The sequence below is a fragment of the Terrapene carolina genome, unplaced genomic scaffold (genome assembly GCF_002925995.2).
Source record: "Terrapene carolina triunguis isolate 2854851 unplaced genomic scaffold, T_m_triunguis-2.0 Scaffold238, whole genome shotgun sequence".
Lineage (NCBI taxonomy): Eukaryota > Metazoa > Chordata > Testudines > Emydidae > Terrapene > Terrapene triunguis.
The window spans coordinates 13962118-13982004 of NW_020664589.1; the positions used below are offsets into that span (position 1 = coordinate 13962118).

Below are 19887 nucleotides of genomic sequence, written 5' to 3' on the forward strand. Positions count from 1 at the left end.
GCCCCCGCAGGGAGGTCACATAACACACCCGCCCTGGCGTCTCGGGATGCTTCAGAATAACCCCCCCCCCCCCCCCACAAACCCCTGCTTTTAATTCTCAACAATAAAAGTCAGGTTTTTAGCCCCACAACCGAATTGCTCTGCCATCCTCTCCGTCCAACACAAAATAAGTATTCACAGAGCAGCCTCCCCAGCCGGTTACTCGGCTCCTCCCGGGAAGGACTTTTGGAAAGTCACCGTCACTCAGCTCCTCCTGGAAAGCCTCCAACAGCATTTCCTCCCCGGGCTCAGCTCCCTGATCATCTCCCTTCAGACATAGAGTCAAACTAGCTGCCTTTTGTTTTAACGTACTCATTTATTGACACTTTGCACCAGGTTCTTAAATAAATAAGTGTTGATAAATGCAAAATGAAGCTAATATGTATCCACTGCTGAGATAATTAGATGTAAAACAATCCCTTGCAGGGTAAAATCCAAAACACTTTCTGACGCTTGTGCATGGGAAGGAGAAAGTGAAGCTGACTAGAGATAAACGTGGAACAATTCAGGCTAGATGTGTTGTCCCAACGGACTGAAACGTTGCAGATACACAGTGTATGAGATTGTTAAACCTGAAATAACTTTTAAAACCTACAAGGTTGTTAACAGGCAAAGCTGTAATTAAAAGCTAGGGAGACTTTCTTTTTAAATGCTTCTTAGTTTTGTGCACTTTCAGCACATTTTATTCTTCACATTCAAATATCTTATTCTGGGAGGCGGGAGCTAAAAACACCCTAGTTTTACTCAGATTCAGATATCGCAGTGATGGGCATAATAGGCTTTGGCCAAGTCAGCGAACGTCACAGTGTCAAGTTCCCCATCTTTTAAATGGAATAATAATAATACTTACCTACATTACAGGGTGCTTTGAGGATTAATTAACTATCCAAACCCTGATTGATTTACTCCTGAATAGTGTCAATGAAGTCAATAGCATGACTCACATAAACTACAGAAGGGAATTTTTAAAGGGGCAGAATGTCTTTTCCCAGCATGGAATATAGCCAGGACTCAGGGAAAGTACTGTGGAGTCTCCAATGACCAAAGATTAGTGATCTGTCCCTAAAACTACAAATCAAAAGCTTCCCCCATAATCCGATTCTTGTGTGTCTAAGAATGGCCGTGTACATCTCCCAGTGCATCCTCAGTACCATTCCCTGAGCCAGCGGCCCCCAGCCCACAGTAAGTAGGGTGACCATCCCTCCCGGGACGGTCCCTTTTATAAACCCTGCCCAAGCCGTCCCAACTTTTGGCAAAACTGGACATTTGTCCTGTCTGCTCTTGTCAACTTGATCAAACCGGACAAATGCCCTTTTGTCACAAGGGTGGAGTGTGGAGGAACAGGGGGTGGGGGTGGCAGCGATGCCAGCCCCGCTGAGTGGGGGAGGCAGAGCTCGGGTGGGGGGCAGACAGGGCTCGGGTGGGGGGCAGGCAGGTGAGCAGCGACGCCAACCCCGTGTGGGAAGGGGCAGCAGTGCTCCGGGAGAGGCTGGCACTAGCCCTGCGCAGGGAGCGGAGGCCTCAGCCTAGCCCCACCAGTTTTCCCTTTGGGAAATATAGTCACCCTAAGGGGGGGGGGGACTGTAATGCATTCTGCAGAGTGAGGCACAGACTGGGCAGCCCATGATCCTTTCCTGCAAGGGAGCAAATCCCAGCTCTAACTTCGGGCTGGTCCGTGCCCTCGCCTTGCCCAGCTGGGCGGCAGGTGGCACATGAGCCGGGTACCAGCCCCTCCTGGCAGCAGCAGCAGCAGCAGGAGGAGTTTCCGTGTCCACTGCAAACACCCCTCCCAGCCAGACCCGCCGCCACCGGCCCCAGCAGCGCTCTGGGCTGAGGCTGAGCAGGTGGAGGGACGGGCTGGAGGCACCGGCCTTGGCCCTGGACTAGGAGCGACCTGCAGGATGAAGCTGGACTGGCTAACTCAGCGCTGCCAGCTGCCGGCTGCCCAGGGCTGCTCCCGTCCGGGGTGTTTCACTTGGCTGCTGGTAAGATTGCTCCCTTCGTTGCAACCGGCTGTGAGCCCCGGTGGGCGCAGGCAGGGTGCAGATCATGGACGGGACAGTGCCCGGGGCAAGGCGATTTCACCTGGAAGGATCGTTTCCGCTGGTCCCTGAGGCACCAGCTGCCCAGCAGGGCAGGCAAGGAGAGCGGGGGAGCTGCTTAGGGGAAGATGAATCGGTGAGCAAGCGGCACCTCACCTGAACACCCTCCCCACCCCAGTTCAACTCCCCGCATGCTGCAGAGCAGAGCGCAGACGAGTCAGTGTATTCGTTCCTGTTTTGTTGGGTAACTTCACAACAGATTCACTTTTCCGGGACACTAATTGCACCCAGCTGAGTGCATTTCCCAGCAAACTTCTCCCTAGCTGTGGGAAAGCTGCAAAGATGCACTTAGCAGAATACAAAATTCTCTGTCTTGGGACAATGCAGATCCCAAGACAAGTTATGCTTTCAGTGTTTAGAAAAAAGACCCATGCACATGCCAGTCTGTATATAGATCAATTCCTGATGCCCAGACATCTAATCCAGTGGGTGATTAGGAGATGCAGATGTAGAGATTGGGGGGCGGGGCAGAGGGACTTTCAAAAAATTGATCTGAGAGAAGAAACACACATATGAAAAATATTCCCTTGTGGACATTTTCAGACTTCTCATTTGATTGGAAGGCAATTTTAAAAAGTTTCTTTCACCAGTGCTGAGGAATCCTTGCTCTACTTAAGGCTGCCATGATGATTTCGTTTAGTGATGCATCAACACTAGAGTTGTTTATCAAAAACATTGATATGGGGATTTCAAACCCGGATCCAAAACCAGTCCTAGGTTTTGTTTTGCAAAATTTAAGGGATGACATTTTGCAAAATTGCAAATGTCCTGGATTTGACCATCACTTTCCAGTCTCCCATTTTTCAGTGATTGTATGGAGTGTTCGTGCCCCATTGGTCCCAGGATATTAGAGAGATAAGGTGGGGGAGGTAATATCATTTATTGGACCAACTTGAGAGGGACAAGTTTTCAAGCTACACAAACCTGAAGAAGAGCACTGTGTAGCCCACATTGTCTCTCTCAACAACAGAAGTTGATCCAATAATAGATATTACCTCACCCCCTTGTCTCTTTAATATCCTGGGACCAACACAGCACCAACAAAATTGCATATTTTTCAGTCATCTCACTGAATTTAGGATCCCACAACGGTGGTTTTTGAATCTAAGTCACTTTAAATATTGGTTTCAGAGTAGCAGCCGTGTTAGTCTGTATCCGCAAAAAGAACAGGAGTACTTGTGGCACCTTAGAGACTAACAAATTTATTAGAGCATAAGCTTTCGTTGGCGGCTATGGGATATGCATCCGAAGAAGTGGGCTGCAGCCCACGAAAGCTTATACTTTAAATATTGACAGCTCTGGGTGTATCTAGATCAACAACCCAGAAATCCAAAATTTTCCAATTTGGCCTTCACTTCTTGGACAAACCCGAGGAAACAACGATTGCATTGCTGCATCAGATTTCTCACTTCTTGTCGGGAAAAAACAGGAGGGTTGTAAACATTGTATTACTCTTTATTTACAAATGTTGCTCACTGGGACAGCCTCAAGGGATGCACATATAACTTTCATGGTTGCCATGCTGAACAGAAGGGAGCATGTATTTCTCTCCTAATAAGGGGAATAGAAGCACTGCTCTACTCTGGCAAATACCCAGGCCAGAACTGGCTCTGTTTTGAGTTAAATGTAAGTTGTCAATGTTCCTTTAACCTGAGCGTGCACACAACCAAATTCATCCATGGAGTAGCTCTATAATCAGATGTAGTTATTCCAGGGATGAATTTGACCCACAAAATTAAATACACAGTTGAGATAACAGTGGAGACTGTTCGGTTTCAGTTTTGGTGCTTTTAAATCAGTGCCTATAACATAGTATGCAAATATTGTGTGAGTGAGTTATGATTTCCTTCTGTAAATATGTTTTTGCTGTACTTGTCCATAGTGGAGACAGAAAGGCAGAAATTCCTTTAGCAATAAATTGGATACCAGGCTTGCATAAAAATCTGATTATCTTCAATCTCTACGATGCAATTTCTCATAAAACAAACTGTCTGATCAGCCAACCAAACTATACATTTTTATCTTATTTGCATATTAAGGGCCCACTCTTACAGCTTTACTTCCCTTCGGTATCAAGTCTGAAATAATAGTTTATACTGAAGGTCAGTTCAGCTTGTTCTTGGTTTTGTTTAAAGGATGGAATGTCATTTATCCTGCCAACAAAGTACTTTATGATTCTTGTTTAAAAAAAATTATAAATGTTTTTTATGGTTGTACAGTGAATTTTTTTGTACATGCACATTTTGAGCATGATTATTGCTGAAGCAGGTGGCCCCAGTCTCTTAGGTTCTGTTCTGGACTCTGAAACTGACCTATTTATGCACTAAACCCACTGCTCTAATGTTGGATTGAACCCACTACTGGGGAATGGTTATTTGTTTTAAACATTGTTTCTCTGAACTAAAATAATAAGCTTTATTGTAATAATGGCAACACAACGAATGGAGACTTTCTTCTTGGCTCATACATACAGTAAATGCTTGGGGTTTCTTTAAAATACAACCTAAATTTGAGGGACACACTTGACCTGGCATTCTCACTGTTGTATTTTGCATTCTTTAGGTAATAACTCTGTCTTTACTGATGTACCCAGTGCTGAAGAGTCTAGGTCTTCAGCTGCACTCTGCAGTCACTGGCAGCTATATCTCGGGAACCCAGTCCATTGCTTTCGTTAACTGTCCCAATGAACAAGTTGCAAAGGATATTGCAAGGTACGGTGTCACTTTCATTGTTGTTGTGCTTGAATAATTCAAAGCCTGGCTGTCATGAAGTAATGGGTTGTTTGTTTCATTTACAGTAGTTATTTCTGAGGAGGGTTTCTCCCTTTTTCTCCACATGACACACACTTTCTCTCCCACTCATGCATTAACTCTCTCCCATAAACAGCTCTGTAGAGTAGGAACTCAACCTTCTAAAGGAAAATTGTACCCCCCAAAAATATCTATCTAGCTGGTGCAGAATACAGCTGCCTGCCTCCTTCGAGGCCTAGGCTAATGTGAGCACATCACGCCTCCTCTCCAATTCCTGCACTGGCTCCCAGTCTGTTTCAGATGCCAGTCTAAGGCCTCAGTCCTAATTCTCAAGGCAATTCCTGGATCAAGCAACCACCATGTCAGCTGAACTCCTTTGAGACAGTGCAGGTCACAAAGCTCAGCAGCGGTGCATGAGGGTGGAGGGCAAATCATTCTGGGTCAAGGGGATCTGCCTCTGGAACAAACGTTCAGGTGAGATTCGGTGACTCCAGAGCATGACCACCTTGAGGAAATGTTGCCAAACTTTTCTCTTTCAAAAAGCCTTATCACCATAGCAAGAATGACACTTACAACACTGACACCCAAACACTCCTCCAGAAAAAAAAAATCCTGTAACAGTCAACCAACCAACCAACCCACCCAGAACAGAAACCAACCGAGAATAGCCCAAGCAGAGATTCTACCCTAGAAAGAGTAAAGTGTCAGAGACCCCTATGAAGTCCACTAGGGACTTCGCTATTGCTGTTGACTTTGGGTAGGACGTGCCCAGATGCTACAATGATGGGTGGCAGTATAAAAGCCTAAAATAGATAAAATAAAATAAAGAAAAGAAAACCAGGCCAAAAAAAGAGGGGGATGGGGGGGGGGGAGACAAAATCTGCCACTCAATACCCCTCCCTACTCTAATGCATTTTGCAAGGGCTTCAAATACATCTAGATCATTTTTATTTTTAATGTACCATAGATTGGTATGATGAACACTTCACAAATTCCTAGCTACATGGCTAAATAGCTGCTCTGTTCAGAATACTGGAACTGTTTATAGTGGACCGTTAAGTTTCCTGCAACACCTCTTATGAGCTCTGTTCCCTGCTAACTCTCTGCTTGCCAAAAACTCTGCCTCTCTTCCGTAATGACAGAGTGTTCCCGAACAGCTATTCAGGAAACAATGGGCTACTAAAAGGCATTTTGTGTCACCCTCAATACTGCAACTGTATCAAGTGCGTTACCACTTGATGTGTATGACAAAAAAGAATAACTGTGCATTACTGGGGAGAAGACCATTTAGTCTCTGAAAATGCTTCACATTAGCAGCTCCGCAAACATTTTCTGTCTGTTGTTCCTTCTCTTCCAGGGAAGGGAGAGGAAATAAATCACTCTCTGCAGTTCATGCCCATTGCTGAGATTTACATGTATTTTGCTAACATTTTTCTTGGTATTAATGAATTAAAGTTGAGCTCAGAGGAATTGGGATTAAGTGATAATGGGTTGTAGCAACTGGCTCTGTAGATGAAAGCTGATTTTCCAAAACCCATTAGCTGCTAGTATGGATGTCTTTATCTTTCCCCTAGCTTGCTCACTGAGGTACTTATTCCCAGACTCCGTTTGCAAGTATTTTCTTTGGTGTTTGTAAAGGGTTTCAGATTTCGAGGCCTGCTCAGCTGTAAACAAATACAGTTTGGAGGCACCCCAGTTAGAGCAAGTTATAACATGAGTGACCTGCACTGATATTAAAATTGGTACTTAGTAGAAGTCTCCCAGTCTTTACAAAATGGAGATTTTGCTTCTTTGCCTGTGTCTGATTTGGGAAGTTGAGTTTTGTGGGTCCATAGGGCATGATCAGGCCCTGAAGCATTCTGAAGGTGACCTCACAAATAATCTAACCTAAAAATATTTCAGGCTGATCATTATCTTTTATGAAGATAAGACTGGGTTACACCTGAATGTTCCATCAGCCCCCAGGTTTGCCTTGTATCTGTGCATGTCTTTTTCTTTACTTTTCTGCTTATTCATATTTCATCTGTCTAGAGTATGAATACAAATGTGTGTTAATGCTGGGACATAGAAATACACATGAAATATCCACCCCAAAGCCATCATGAAGTATACAGCCATTTTCAGCCGTCCATCTTCATCTTGTTATTAATATTTGCATTTTCCCCAGGGTCCATGTGTTTCATAGATCTCAGTTCATTGGGAGGGAATGACACCAAACAATATCCCAGGAATTGTACTTTATACTTCTATGGTGCTTTAAAAACTTGAAGTCTCACAACACCTCAGTATTAAGTGATTATTATAAGCTCTGCCCAGCAGTGACCTCCTGCTCATTGGTAAAATGCATAGGACTTTGTTGGTACTCTTTAGAGAACAGTCCCCTTCACATAGGAATTGCCTTACAGGATCAGACCCAGGATCCATACAGCCCAGCACTCTGTCTCCCCCACAGTGGCCAATACCAGCTGCTTTGGAGGAAGGTAGAAGGATTCCCATAACCTGATCATAGGTGATATCCTTCCTTGCTTCCAGTCAGTTAGTGGTCATGGCAGCCTGAAAGTTTATGTCCCTGTTATTTTTTATCCTGGTACTTTACCTGTTGTGTGGATTAACAGAGGGCTGCAGTCTCCAGGGCTCTCAAGCTGGCATGCTTCACCTGCATCAACTTGATCACTTTTCTCATGTAGTGTATCAACCACATTCTCAATGCGGTTCTGATCATGTCTCACATCTGCAATCCCTGTTAACCTTAATCTCAGACCCAAGACTTTTAGAAAAAAATTAAGTCTGATTTTCCACCTAAACTCTCACACCTCTGAGGTTTTTACCCACCAAAGCTTATGCCCAAATAAATCTGTTAGTCTTTAAGGTGCCACCGGACTCCTTGTTGTTTTTGTAGATACAGAGTAACATGGCTACCCCCTGATACTTCTCACACCTCTAGTAGATCATTAGGACTGGTTGAAAATTTTCTGTCAAAACATTTCTTGATGGCAAATCGGGTTTGACAACATGAAAATTTCCCCAGGAAATATCTGCTTTCCTCAGAAAAAATTATTTTTTGTCAAAAAAACAAAAACCTGAACATTTTTGGTTTAGTTGTTGGCTGTTTTGGGTCACAAATGTTCAGGTTTTCAATAAAAAGTTGAGATTTTTCATGGGAAAAACCTGCATTTTCTCACCAGCTGTATAGATCATGTTACAAGTACTAGGGGTTTACAGTTGAAACTAAGAGCTTGTATGTACATCACTGAATCTGAAGACAGTGGTTTCCCCTAATATCCCTTCTTTCTCCATCCCCTGCATGCTGAGGTGGCGTGCATGCTTTATACAGTTTTTTTCTCCATTTAATTCCAATTAAAAGTATGTTTTCCTAGTTATCTGGTAGTAATCTGAAATGAAAATATCTGAGTGATTATTGTCATTTGCCTTTCAGTAAGGGGCCTCTTTCAATAATTACTGAACCAGCCACTCACCTCTCTTTTAAAATAGAAATGGAGGAGTTGGAATGTCTGGACATGTTGCAGCCGTCAAACTGGGAACTGCTTCCTATCAGTTGCAAGGGGCTAGTTGGCTTGGCTTTCCGCCATTAACATCCTCAGCTCAGAATCTGTTCCTGCTGAAGTGTTAATGTCACCATGTCCTCATGCTTCTGTGTTGTATTTTTCCCTCTTCCAGTCAAGCTGCCAAACAAGTTTGCTCCAGAAACTGCTCCTCTCCAGGGATTGCCATCACTGTCAGCTTTTGCCATTAAGCTTTGTTCTATGTCCCTCAGGGTGTCAGACAGATAGGGCAGTGCTAATGTAATAGTAGTGCTACTAAAATACAAGTTAGAGTTTAATATAATACCTGTAGTAGACAAAAATAACTTATAGATCAGTGTAAATGTAGCATTTTTACTGCTATAAAATATGCCAGCTAGAAGAAGGCCTGAGCCAAAGCCTATTGAAGTTAATGAAAGACCCCTGGGGCTTGGATCAGGCCCATAATTCAGATACAAAATCTTTGTTTGTGTTCAAACCTTAACCTGGTTTAAACAGCAAAGAAATATAGGTTCAAAGAGCTAGCGCTATGTCCAGCTCTTCCCAGCGGTAGCACATGTGCACAGCTTAGTTTATGTGTAGGGTCTATAAAAAGTGTAACATTGTGTTTTCTTGTAAGTAGTAATCAGATTTTCAAGTAACTACACTTGACTAAGCAACACATTTGCAACTAGAATGAGCCACTTTAAATCTGGAACCTAAGCCTTTAGATAGGTTTGTGTGTGTGTGTGTGGGGAGAGGGGCGGGGGGTTGGTAAAGAAGCAAATCATTTTGCTATAACATGCATTTTGAAATGCACTTTGTCTTCTGAAATGTGTCCATCTCCAAGTGTTCTTGGTTTGTGCCAGTCACCAACACTTAAACCTTCATCAGCAATTGCGAAAATCAAGCATGGAAAAATTGTGTCATTGTCTGGAGACAGGTTATCACCGAGAAAAGCTTTTTGTGGCTACTTATGGATGCATAAGTACTGAACATTAAACATTTGAGGTGCATGAGCCACGGTTTAAATGGCTCCCTAATGGATACCGTTTCACAAGAAGTTATACTGCATTCCCTGTCATAGTCTGTGCTCCTCAGGGACCAATTTCTGACCTGCTAATTTGTAACAAGGATTCTGGATCAAATCTCTGCAGGAGGGACATAAATAGTTTCCTTAAAGGGACAGCATCAGAAGTTTCTTCTTCTTGTGCTCTCTCTGCTGTTTGCAATTTTCTGTTAGAAGGCGGATACAGACCTTGCCCTCCTGTTTTTCTGTTTTCATATGGCAAAAATGGATTTTCACTTTCCTGCTCCAGTTTATGTTGGCACATAAGTCAATTTACCTTTGCGTTGTTTACACCCTTACTTGTGTCAGGGATAGTATTTATTAATTTGTGCTCCCTCTGCTGGCCAACTGATGGATGCAACAAAGTGAAACATAAAATCTTGCACAAAGATTGGCTCTCTTTTGTTTTAAAAGAGATTTTTTGCAATCCATGGGATATTCCTCGTTAGAGGAAAGCCAACGTTAGCCTTCAGCATTATTGCAGAGGACTCCACAAAAGCAATATAACTTACCGGGAAATGGTCACCCATTATAGAGGTGTCACCTAAATACAGGAGTAGTTCCCAGGAACTCCTCGGTTCTAATCCCAGCTCTAATAGCGTCTGCCTGGGTGGTTTAGGATATGTCTTGTAATCTCTCAGGCCCAGCTTCCTCCTCTGTAAATTTGAGATGGGGAGGATAAATTCTTACCTACCTTAACTGGTTAAGAGGATTAATTAGTGTTTTTAAAGCACCTTGAGGAGAACAGGGCTAAGTATTATTATAGCAATCAGCTGCATCTTTTGAAAACTGTCCCCCATTCTGTAGTATGTTACTGCTTCTTCAAATCACTTAGTAAGATAAGACAGTATGACCTTGACCTAAATAGTAAAACTGAGTCAGTTCCAGCCATTCACTGGATCGTGTCACTTTCCCCCTTCTGAGATACTCTATGCTGCATGAGATTCAGACACTGCATGGCTAAAAACTCAGCTCCTTGGGCCACCTGCTCATAGTCTCCCCCATATTGTTCCCTTGGGGAAGAGTTAAGGTTATTTGACTGTCCTGTGGGGCATGGCTTCACTCCCACAGTCGCCCATGGCTCCCTCAGAAGCTGTGCTGCCATACTCGCTTTGGCAGTGGCTGCACCCAACCTGCTCCTCCAGAAGCTGGGAACCAGCCTAGACCCAAGAGAAGCATGGCTTGGAGGGCGACTGCTCTCTGGCATCTCGCCTCCCCAGTGCCCAATGCTTTGCCACGGAGGGGATTTCCCAGCATCTGTGGGAAGAAGACAATGGAGCTGCTTTTCTCCCCACTCCACAGGTCTGTCCCTTTTCCTTCCTGCTACTAGAGGAGAGGCCAGTCTGTGGTCCTGCCTTGTGGCAGGGAGAATAGTAACAAGCCGCCTCCATTGTCTCATGGATCTGGCTGCGGACTGTGTAGACAGACAAAGCAGGTCTAATAATAAAGATGTGAAAAGAAGCTTATGAGAATCCAAATGAGAACCCAGACTATCTAAATAGCTTTGCTTTATGGGTTAGGTGACAGATTTGAACCTGTTACATAATTGCATACTGGTCCCGTGGCCTGGATGTCAACAGCTGACTTGGGTTAGTTACCGTCTGTGCTGATTTAGGTTGCATTTGGGGCAGGACACCCTGTGATGTTATACAGTCCTCAATCTACATGTGGTATTTTCACAGCTTGTGACATGAAATCCTCTTTTAAGGATAAAAGATTCACTAGATGATATAGTTTGTTTCATAATCCCACCTAGGATCTATTCTAATCTGGATGCAAGGGCGATATTTTTAACTTGCTCAGAGCCAAAGCAGGTTTGTTTTATTTTGTTTGAAGTAGCGAATAGTGTACAAACATCAGCCCCACGGAGGGTTAATTCCTATTCTTTCGTTCTCTATTCACTCCTGACTCCTCTGGAATTTTGAGGTCATATTTTTGACCCAAGTGTAATTGTTAGGAGCTTAAAGTTTTCATTGCCATAGCGCTAAGTACAAAACACAGGCCAGAGTTAAAGAAAAACAAATTACAAGCCTAACAGGGCCACGCCTTCAAAGAATGTTTAACACAATTCTGGGGGCAGCGGGTGCAAAAGAAACAAGTTTGAGGGGCTCTCCAAAAGCATAGAGACACTGGTGGGGTTGGTAAGCACAACCTTTGACCTTGTACTCCTAGCCCTCTTCCTACCCTGCCCCACATTTGCTTCTGTGCTCATGTCTGCCGGCAGCCCAGATGTAACGCACCGGCAGCCCCACAATAACAAACTAGTCCACAACCAAAGGAGGAAGCTTTCTGGAAGGAATGGATTTGGGTTTCAGATTTCTAATAACTTTCTGGTATGAAAAGGCCGATGTTGTTAAACCTTTAGTACATTCGACGATTTTTAGTCTGCTGTGCATGCAAGAAGTGGAGTCTCATGATGTGAGTTTATGACTGGGAGTCAGGGACTCCTTTGTCCTAATCCCAGCTCCAATTCTTAATCTCAGCCTCAGTTTCCCCACTTGTAAAATGGGGATAAGACTGATGCACCATGGGGATGGTGCAAGGTTTCATTAGCTAGCATTTGAGACTGCCATCTGTGCCTATGAGTCCTGCATATTACCCCAGGCCAGCACTGATGCTGGAACCTTCAGGGTCTATCAGCAGCACGCTGGAGGGACCCTCCCCCTGGCTGAGCAAGTAGGAGACATGCTGAGCTAATCTCAGCTGGAAACAGATTAATCGTGCCTCAGATGTCAAGGCTTGTCACTGGAGGAAACAGCTCAAGGTTAACTTCACAGCTCAAGGTGGAGGAGGTTGCCGGGAGTGGAGGAAGTACAGTTTATTTACAAACTCACCTTGTCTGTTCTGTTTAGGGCCATTATGGATAAAAAGCTGGCTGCCTGCGTGAATATCCTGCCGAAGGCCTCGTCTATGTGAGTTGCACTGAACGTTCCTCCAAAGGACATACAAATGCTCGTCTGCAAATGGAAGCCTAAGCCAGGAATAGCAAACCCAAGAGGTGCCGGAGCACCCACAACTGGCTCAGCACCTCTCAGGATTAGGCCAATGAAACCATGCAATCAGGAGACCAATTTATTCGTAGAAAGCTGCACTGCTTTCCGATTGCTAGACAGGGAGATTATAAGAGTGACCCCTGTACTGCCACAGTGCATTAAGCATATGAAGAATAGGGGGTGGATGGTAGACATGCCCACCTGTGGCCATTTGTTTATTGGTTACTTAGGAATAGAAATCTTCGCAAAGAGGATTTTAGCCTCTTTCACCATTATTTAATGTGTGTTGTTTCTTTCCTGGGACCTAAATTTATAATATTAATTGATGTCTTCATACAGTAGGAAGGGGCAGCCTTTGGCCCTGGAATATGGAAACAGCAATAATACTCCCAGGCATCCTGGGCCTTCCACCCACAGATTGGAAACCTTGTCATTAATGAATGAAGCTCAGGACGTATTAATGACCTCATTATTAATAGGTGTTGTGACTAGCGCCTGGCCACACACACAGAGCCAGGACTAGCACAAATCTTCCATTTCCAGTGCCTGGGCCATTGGACCATCCTGCCTCTCCGAGGGCCTGCCCCAAAGCCCAATGAAGCCATCCACTCCAAGGCAGACTTCCGTGGGCTCTGGATCAGGCCCCGAATGCACCACACAGCTCCCCACCAGCCACAAATCTATCTGGGGTCCCACCCTCCCTTTCCTAACCTGGCTGGTAGAGTTGAACAACAGCACTCCAAGCAGAGCTGGTCCAAGCAGTGCAATTCTCTAACATTTCTCCCACTCCACTAATCCCTCAGTAGCCCTGGGCTCACCTGCCCCATCTCAGGAGGAGTCTCTGTTCCTACTTCAATCTCTCGCGCAGCAGTCTCAAGCAGTGTGATGCCATTGAACTCGACTCCTGCAGAACCATCCTACAAAGGGGATCGGTTCTGGGTCCAGTTCTGTTCAATATCTTCATCAATGATTTAGATAATGGCATAGAGAGTACACTTAAAAAGTTTGCGGATGATACCAAGCTGGGAGGGGTTGCAAGTGCTTTGGAGGATAGGATTAAAATTCAAAATGATCTGGACATACTGGAGAAATGGTCTGAAGTAAATAGGATGAAATTCAATAAGGACAAATGCAAAGTACTCCACTTAGGAAGGAATAATCAGTTGCACACATACAAAATGGGAAATGACTGCCTAGGAAGGAGTACTGCAGAAAGGGATCCGGGGGTCATAGTGGATCACAAGCTAAATATGAGTCAACAGTGTAACACTGTTACAAAAAAAGCGAACATCATTCTGGGATGTATTAGAGGGAGTGTTGTAAGCAAGACTCAAGAAGTAATTCTTCCACTCTACTCCACGCTGACTAGGCCTCAGCTGGAGTATTGTGTCCAGTTCTGGGCGCCACATTTCAGGAACGATGTGGACAAATTGGAGAAAGCCCAGAGAAGAGCAACAAAAATGATTAAAGGTCTAGAAAACATGACCTATGAGGGAAGATTGAAAAAACTGGTTTTGTTTAGTCTGGAGACGAGAAGACTGAGAGGTGACATGATAACAGTTTTCAAGTGTGTAGAAGGTTGTTACAAGGAGGAGGGAGAAAAATTGTTCTTAATCTCTGAGGATAGGACAAGAAGCAATGGGCTTAAATTGCAGCAAGGGTGGTTTAGGTTGGACATTAGGAAAAACTTCCTAACTGTCAGGGTGGTTAAGCACTGGAATAAATTGCCTAGGGAGGTTGTGGAATCTCCATCATTGGGGATTTTTAAGAGCAGGTTGGACAAACTCCTGTCAGGGATGGTCTAGATAATACTTAGTCCTGCCATGAGTGCAGGGGACTAGACTAGATGACCTCTCAAGGTCCCTTCCAGTTCTATGATTCTATGAATAGCTCCTCTCTGTTTTCAGAGCGGTGTGTGATAATCCGTGTTAAGGCTGGATCCTGGTTACACTTATGCGCACACAGCTGTTTTAGCCTCCTCCTTCCCAGGCCAACGGAGCCCCTAGCTGCTGCTCACTAGCCACTCTGATGCCTCCAGATGACTTCTGGCCTCCAGCTCCGGGCGCATGGGTGGCATGATGGCGGCATTCTGCCAAGAGAATTGTTCTAAAAGGGCACGAGTGTGATCAAGGAGATTTGCCCCTGTTATTCCAGTCCTGGGCCCCCAAACAGCCCCGGCAACACACTTTGCTGTTCCCTTGCCAGTCCACATCCCCAGCATAGCTCTGCCAACTCACCTCATTCCTGACATTCAGACTCCCCTCCTAATCTTGCCCCCACCCAGTTCTGCTGAGGCACCTCAATCCTGACCCATGGTAGCTCCAGCCGCTCCAACACTACAGACGCTCCCTCATCTACTCTGTGTAGACCTAGCCCCAGGCAAGCAGCTGGACATTTTCTAGGGCAATAAATGTTCATTTTTCATAAATGCAGTGATTGCCCTCAAGACTGTCACATCCCATGGGGGTTCTGACATGGAAGTAATTTAAAATGCTTACAGTCGCCTGGTACCTCGGGTTTTCCAGCTCGGATCAGCAACCAGCTGCCAGATTTGTCCTTGCCCTGCAGGCACGTGGCTCAGGCAGACAATCTACCCCTGAACGCTCTACCCTTAGTACATGCTTATAAAGCCCCTTAGCGTGCTTGGGAAGCGAGCCTCTTTGCCCGTAAATGTCATCCAAGGCATTCATTCCCTACTGTGTCCAAACAGCCAGCCGTAGTTCCCAAACTTGCAATGCGCTCTGCTTGGGCAGACCCCTGTGCCAGCAGAGAGCACCACCGACCTCACTGGGGCTCCACATGGATGCAAGGGTCCACCTGGGCTGGAGATGGGCCTTACTGAGCATGGGAGAAAGCGTTTAGCCAGCAATCTGTCAGGTTTGTGACTCCACCTGCTCAGTCAAATCTACAGCAAGTGATTAGAAAACGTGACATTTCTAGAACGACACAGAACAAGATAAAGAAATGTGACCTTGTAGCATGCACTGAACAGGCAAAAATCAAACAATAATAATACTTAGCTCTTACAGAGCACTTTCCTTCAGCAGATCTCAAAGCACTTCAATGTCTTTAATGGATTTTAATGCCGAGCCAGTATAAATGGGACTGCAGTCATTTACTGTATTTCTTTCTTTCTTCTTCTTCTTTTAAATCTAGGTATTTTTGGAAAGGGGAAATAGAAGAAGCCACTGAAATACTTCTAGTAAGTGTCTGGTCCTGTGTATGTAGTAGAGAGACACATTTCTAAGAGGGGCCCCGTTTCTGACTCTCACCTACGATTAATTCAAATATTATGAGGATTTCCGGGGACGGCTCCAGCTCGGGGCAGTAGTGGCCAAGAGTTGGTACCATCTGAGGACTGCGTGAAATGGATTCGGAGGTTCTCTCTCCAGTTCCTTGAGGACAGGGGTCCACATCACAGAAACCCCCAGCAGAGACACCCTGACCTCAATGAGCCACAATCGGCTGAACTCTCACTTTGAGAAGGTTCCATTCAGGTCAGGGCACAGCAGCAGGCAAGGAGGGGGAAACGTTTACTTTACTCAGCAGGGCTGTCAATCCAGCATTTTTCCTGCATGTACGTGGCTAGAAGCACCAGCCCCATTGTGCTGGGCACTTTCCAGACACATAGAATGATTGAGTACCTCCTCTGAAGAGTTTACAGTCTAAACAGACAAAGCAGGGGAATTATTGCTCTCCCTGTTTTACACACAACACCGAGCTCTTTTAGAATTCCTCAGTAGATCTCAAAGCACTCTACAAAAGGAAGTAATCGTCATTATCCCCATTTTACAGATGGGAAACTGAGGCACAGAGCAGTGAAGTGACTTGTCCAAGGTCACCCAGCAGGCCAGTGGAAAAAGCTGGGAACAGAACCAAGGTCTCCTGGGTTGTAGTCCAGTTCTCTGTCCACTAGGCCACACTGTCTCTCAGATGGGAAACTGAAGCACAAAGAGATTACATGATTTGCCAGACATTCTGCTGCAGACAGTGCTAATGTATTTCAGACATCTCCCATGGGACTCTAGCTCAAAGTTATTTGAATAATTTGCATATGCCATAATATTGCCATGAGACTTCCTAAGTGACTTTAATTCCCTCAAGAGAACTAAAGTAGATGCTGTCAGCACTAGTGTGGAAGAATCATGTGTGTGAGAACAATTCCGCTGTCCCAGATTATATTTCTCTTTACATTGTCTCTTTTTCTTTTACAGTTAGTGAAAACCAGGACGTCAAAAATAAGTGAATTATCGGACTACATCAGGTGAGGCTCCTGCCTGTTGCAAATGATATTTTCCCCCTAAACTAAATTTGCCATCTCTAACTCAACCAGTCAGAGGGCACAGTTACTTCCTCCCAACACCCATGTGTAGTTGTTTAGCTCCTTGACTGCTTCTGCAGGTGCCAAATATCAGACATCATATCAATTCAAAGCTTACACTAAAATGAAAAACTAGGTAAAGCCCAGCTGGTTTCTAGTTGAAATGGAGTCCACATACCTCAAAAAAGTCTCTCAGGTTCACCAACATGGACAGAACTTCAGCTTTTGTGTTGTAGCCATAGGGAATTCACGGAATCAGTGCAAAGCTAGGTGAAACAGAGTGGTTTGGTCTTAGTCGTACCTTTGAAGGAAATATTTTTCTCACAACATGAACAATGAGCCTGTGGAACTCACTGTCACAAGATATCATTGAATTATCAAGATTCAATTATATGGATCCACTGATCTGGATAACAAGAATATCTAGAGTCATCGTAGTAAATAAATAAGAGCTTCGGAGAGGATATCAACCCTGATGCTTCAGGGCTTAAGTCAATCTCTAACAAGGGGGGGTAAGAAGGAAACTTTCCCTTAAAACAGGTGATCCTATGATTGCCTACTTCAGGGTTTCCTGCATCTTTCTCTGAAGCATCTGGTACTGGCCATGGTTGGAGACAGGCTGCCAGGCTAGATGGGCCACTGGTCTGATCCAGTCTGGCAATTCCTGTGTGTGAATGATATCCTCTCGCCCCTGAGCAGCCCCGTGCGGCTGGGTGCCCAAACACCAGGGTACTATCTCACTTCCCTTTTGGGGGCCCTAGGGGCTCTACAACAGACTCTCTTACCCCAATAACACCCCTCTTTGGGGCTGGTTTGTTACAAAACATAGTGCAAATAATCCATCCCCAAACACGTCCATTTATCACACCCACTGCATATAGTCCCTAGAATCCCCCAACACCTAGCTCATCAGTGTAACACATACCACAGTCCAGCATCTTCCACCAACCAGGCTCTTCTTCAGTCCTCTCCTGTCCTGCTAGCGTGGACATCTCAGTCCTTCCAGCAGAAGTGCCACTTCACTCTTCCCAGTAGGAGCCCACCCTCCCACAGCTTCTCTGCTGGGGGTTCCTCTTCATCAGGGGAGCATCCACCACTCCCTGGTTCCATTAACCTCTCATCTCAGAAAGGCCAGCAGGTCCATTCCATTGCTCCGCTGATTGCCCTTGGCTTCAGTTTGGAAGCTAGCAGGCTGCTGCTCTCCTGCCTTCAGTCCTTTCCAGCCCTCTGGCCTTTCTTCCGGTTTGGAGAGACCATTTGGGAAACTTCTTTGCAGGCAGCCCACCTACTACCCCCCTCCGATAGCTTCCATCAGGGACCTCCCACAGGTGCTGCCCCATTCACTTAATTGGTCAAACTGGCAACAGCTGTACTGGCATAAAGGCGCTGGACCATCTTCATTTAAAGGGGCCAGCCACCCTGTGAAGCCGTGTTCACTTAAACCCCAAACTCACAGCGAAAAGCTCATGGATTTTTGAATCTACCTGATCTGAAGAGAAGGGCCACAGAACTGCTTTGAAGTCAGAGGCAGAGTCTGGAGGCCCTTCTTGAAAGATGCTCCTGTGACCTGAAAGCTCCTCGTTTCTTGGGGCTGTAAATAAGATTGAGCTGGTTCCTACAGCAGAAATGATCTGCTCCCATTGGGGGGCTGTGTGTGTTTTCCATTTCAGATCCATGCATCCCTTTGAGATTCCTGAATTTATCAGCCTGCCTATAGACCAAGGAAACCCCCTCTATTTAAAATGGATTGAAGAAGGTGTCCCCGATGACTAGCTAGACTGCACCATTCTGTCCTCCAGACGTACCCAGCTTTTCCTTCCTGCCAGGCGTAGAGGACATTTGCTTTGGCGCTCTAGTCGTCTCTCACTGGAGGTGGGACTGGTGCATACATACGGAAGGACAATAAAACCCCAAGGGAATGTAGGTAGCACAAGCGCCTGGGATTTGGAATTTGACTCCTACTTGAAATACAGTTTAATGGACACGCCCCGTTTGTGTAAACCTACATTCTACTGAGCATTTAGCAACCATCGTAAGTGGAGCCTGAAAGGGCACAAGTTGTCCAAGAATAGTTTCAAAGTTGTGAACTGCAGGGTCTGCAAAGGGGTGTGTGATGGGCTGTGAGCTCCTAGGGAGACGCTATGGCTATTTATAGGACCACAGGGTGAAAATGCACACGATAGGCCCCAGCAACACAGTCCATGGAGAAGGACCAGAGTTCCAGTCCACTGGCTTTCAGGGGTTGGCTGCCTGCAGAGGAGGCATGTGCAGCCCCAGTGACAGTGAGCCGGGGTGACCGCTGGTCTGTCTGCCTCCTGAAGAAGGGTTGCTGCAAAGTGGGGGAACCAAAGATGGGGAAGGTCCTGCCGAGCCCTCTGTCCCGCCTGCCCAAATGAACGTAAATCAGGATGCAGCAAAACAGCCCATGATGCACCAGATCATGTCATCTCCTGCTGTGCGGCACCGGTTGCAGCAACATGTTGCTTTGCGTCCTGACAAGGCAGCCGAGGCAGTTTAAAAACAGCCAGCCATTCAGAGTGCTGCCTACTGAGCATTTGTGAAAGGATCCCAGGCAGCGCAAACGAGGACCCACTGGGGTGGGAGAAAGCTGGACTGGGGGACGCGGCTGACAATAGCCTACTGCTTCTGGGAAGAGCACAAACGGTTAATGCTCCCCAGAGCATCCAGCAATGCCTAACGGCAGCAGGGAGCCAGTGAGGGCCAATGCCATGCTGCACAACAGTGCCAGGCTAAGGAGACAAACCTGGTCCCAACAAAAACTTCCCTCTGGCTGCAGCAAACACTTTCTCCCTTGGCAGCATGTCACACTGCAAACAGAGGCACAGGCTTTTAATAGATTAATTTTATTATCAGGTAAACTATGGAACACTATGTAGTAATTGATGTGTCCGAGACGTTAATGAACAGAAGTGTTTCTTACTCCTGATGCCTGGTTTGCTCTTAGACTTTTGTGGTTACGAAAAGGCCAGTTCAGCCGAGAAGGGCAGGCCTGCTCTGGCATTGATCTTTCTGGGAATGTGGGGGGTGGGGGGTGGATTCTGCAGCACGCTCTGCCCTCGAGTATGTGGGCC

General features: G+C 45.6%; 1 protein-coding gene across 1 annotated transcript; it reads left to right on the forward strand.

Annotated features, from left to right (window-relative positions):
* Positions 1-1940: 1940 nt before the first annotated feature.
* LOC112111314 (protein CutA homolog) lies at positions 1941-18883 on the forward strand. Its single transcript, XM_024206697.2, has 6 exons — positions 1941-2024; positions 4704-4852; positions 12334-12393; positions 15631-15676; positions 16689-16738; positions 18466-18883. Exons 1-6 carry the CDS (start codon positions 1941-1943, stop codon positions 18566-18568), a joined length of 492 nt encoding a protein of 163 aa, XP_024062465.2. The 3' UTR covers positions 18569-18883.
* The last annotated feature ends 1004 nt before the right edge of the window (positions 18884-19887 follow it).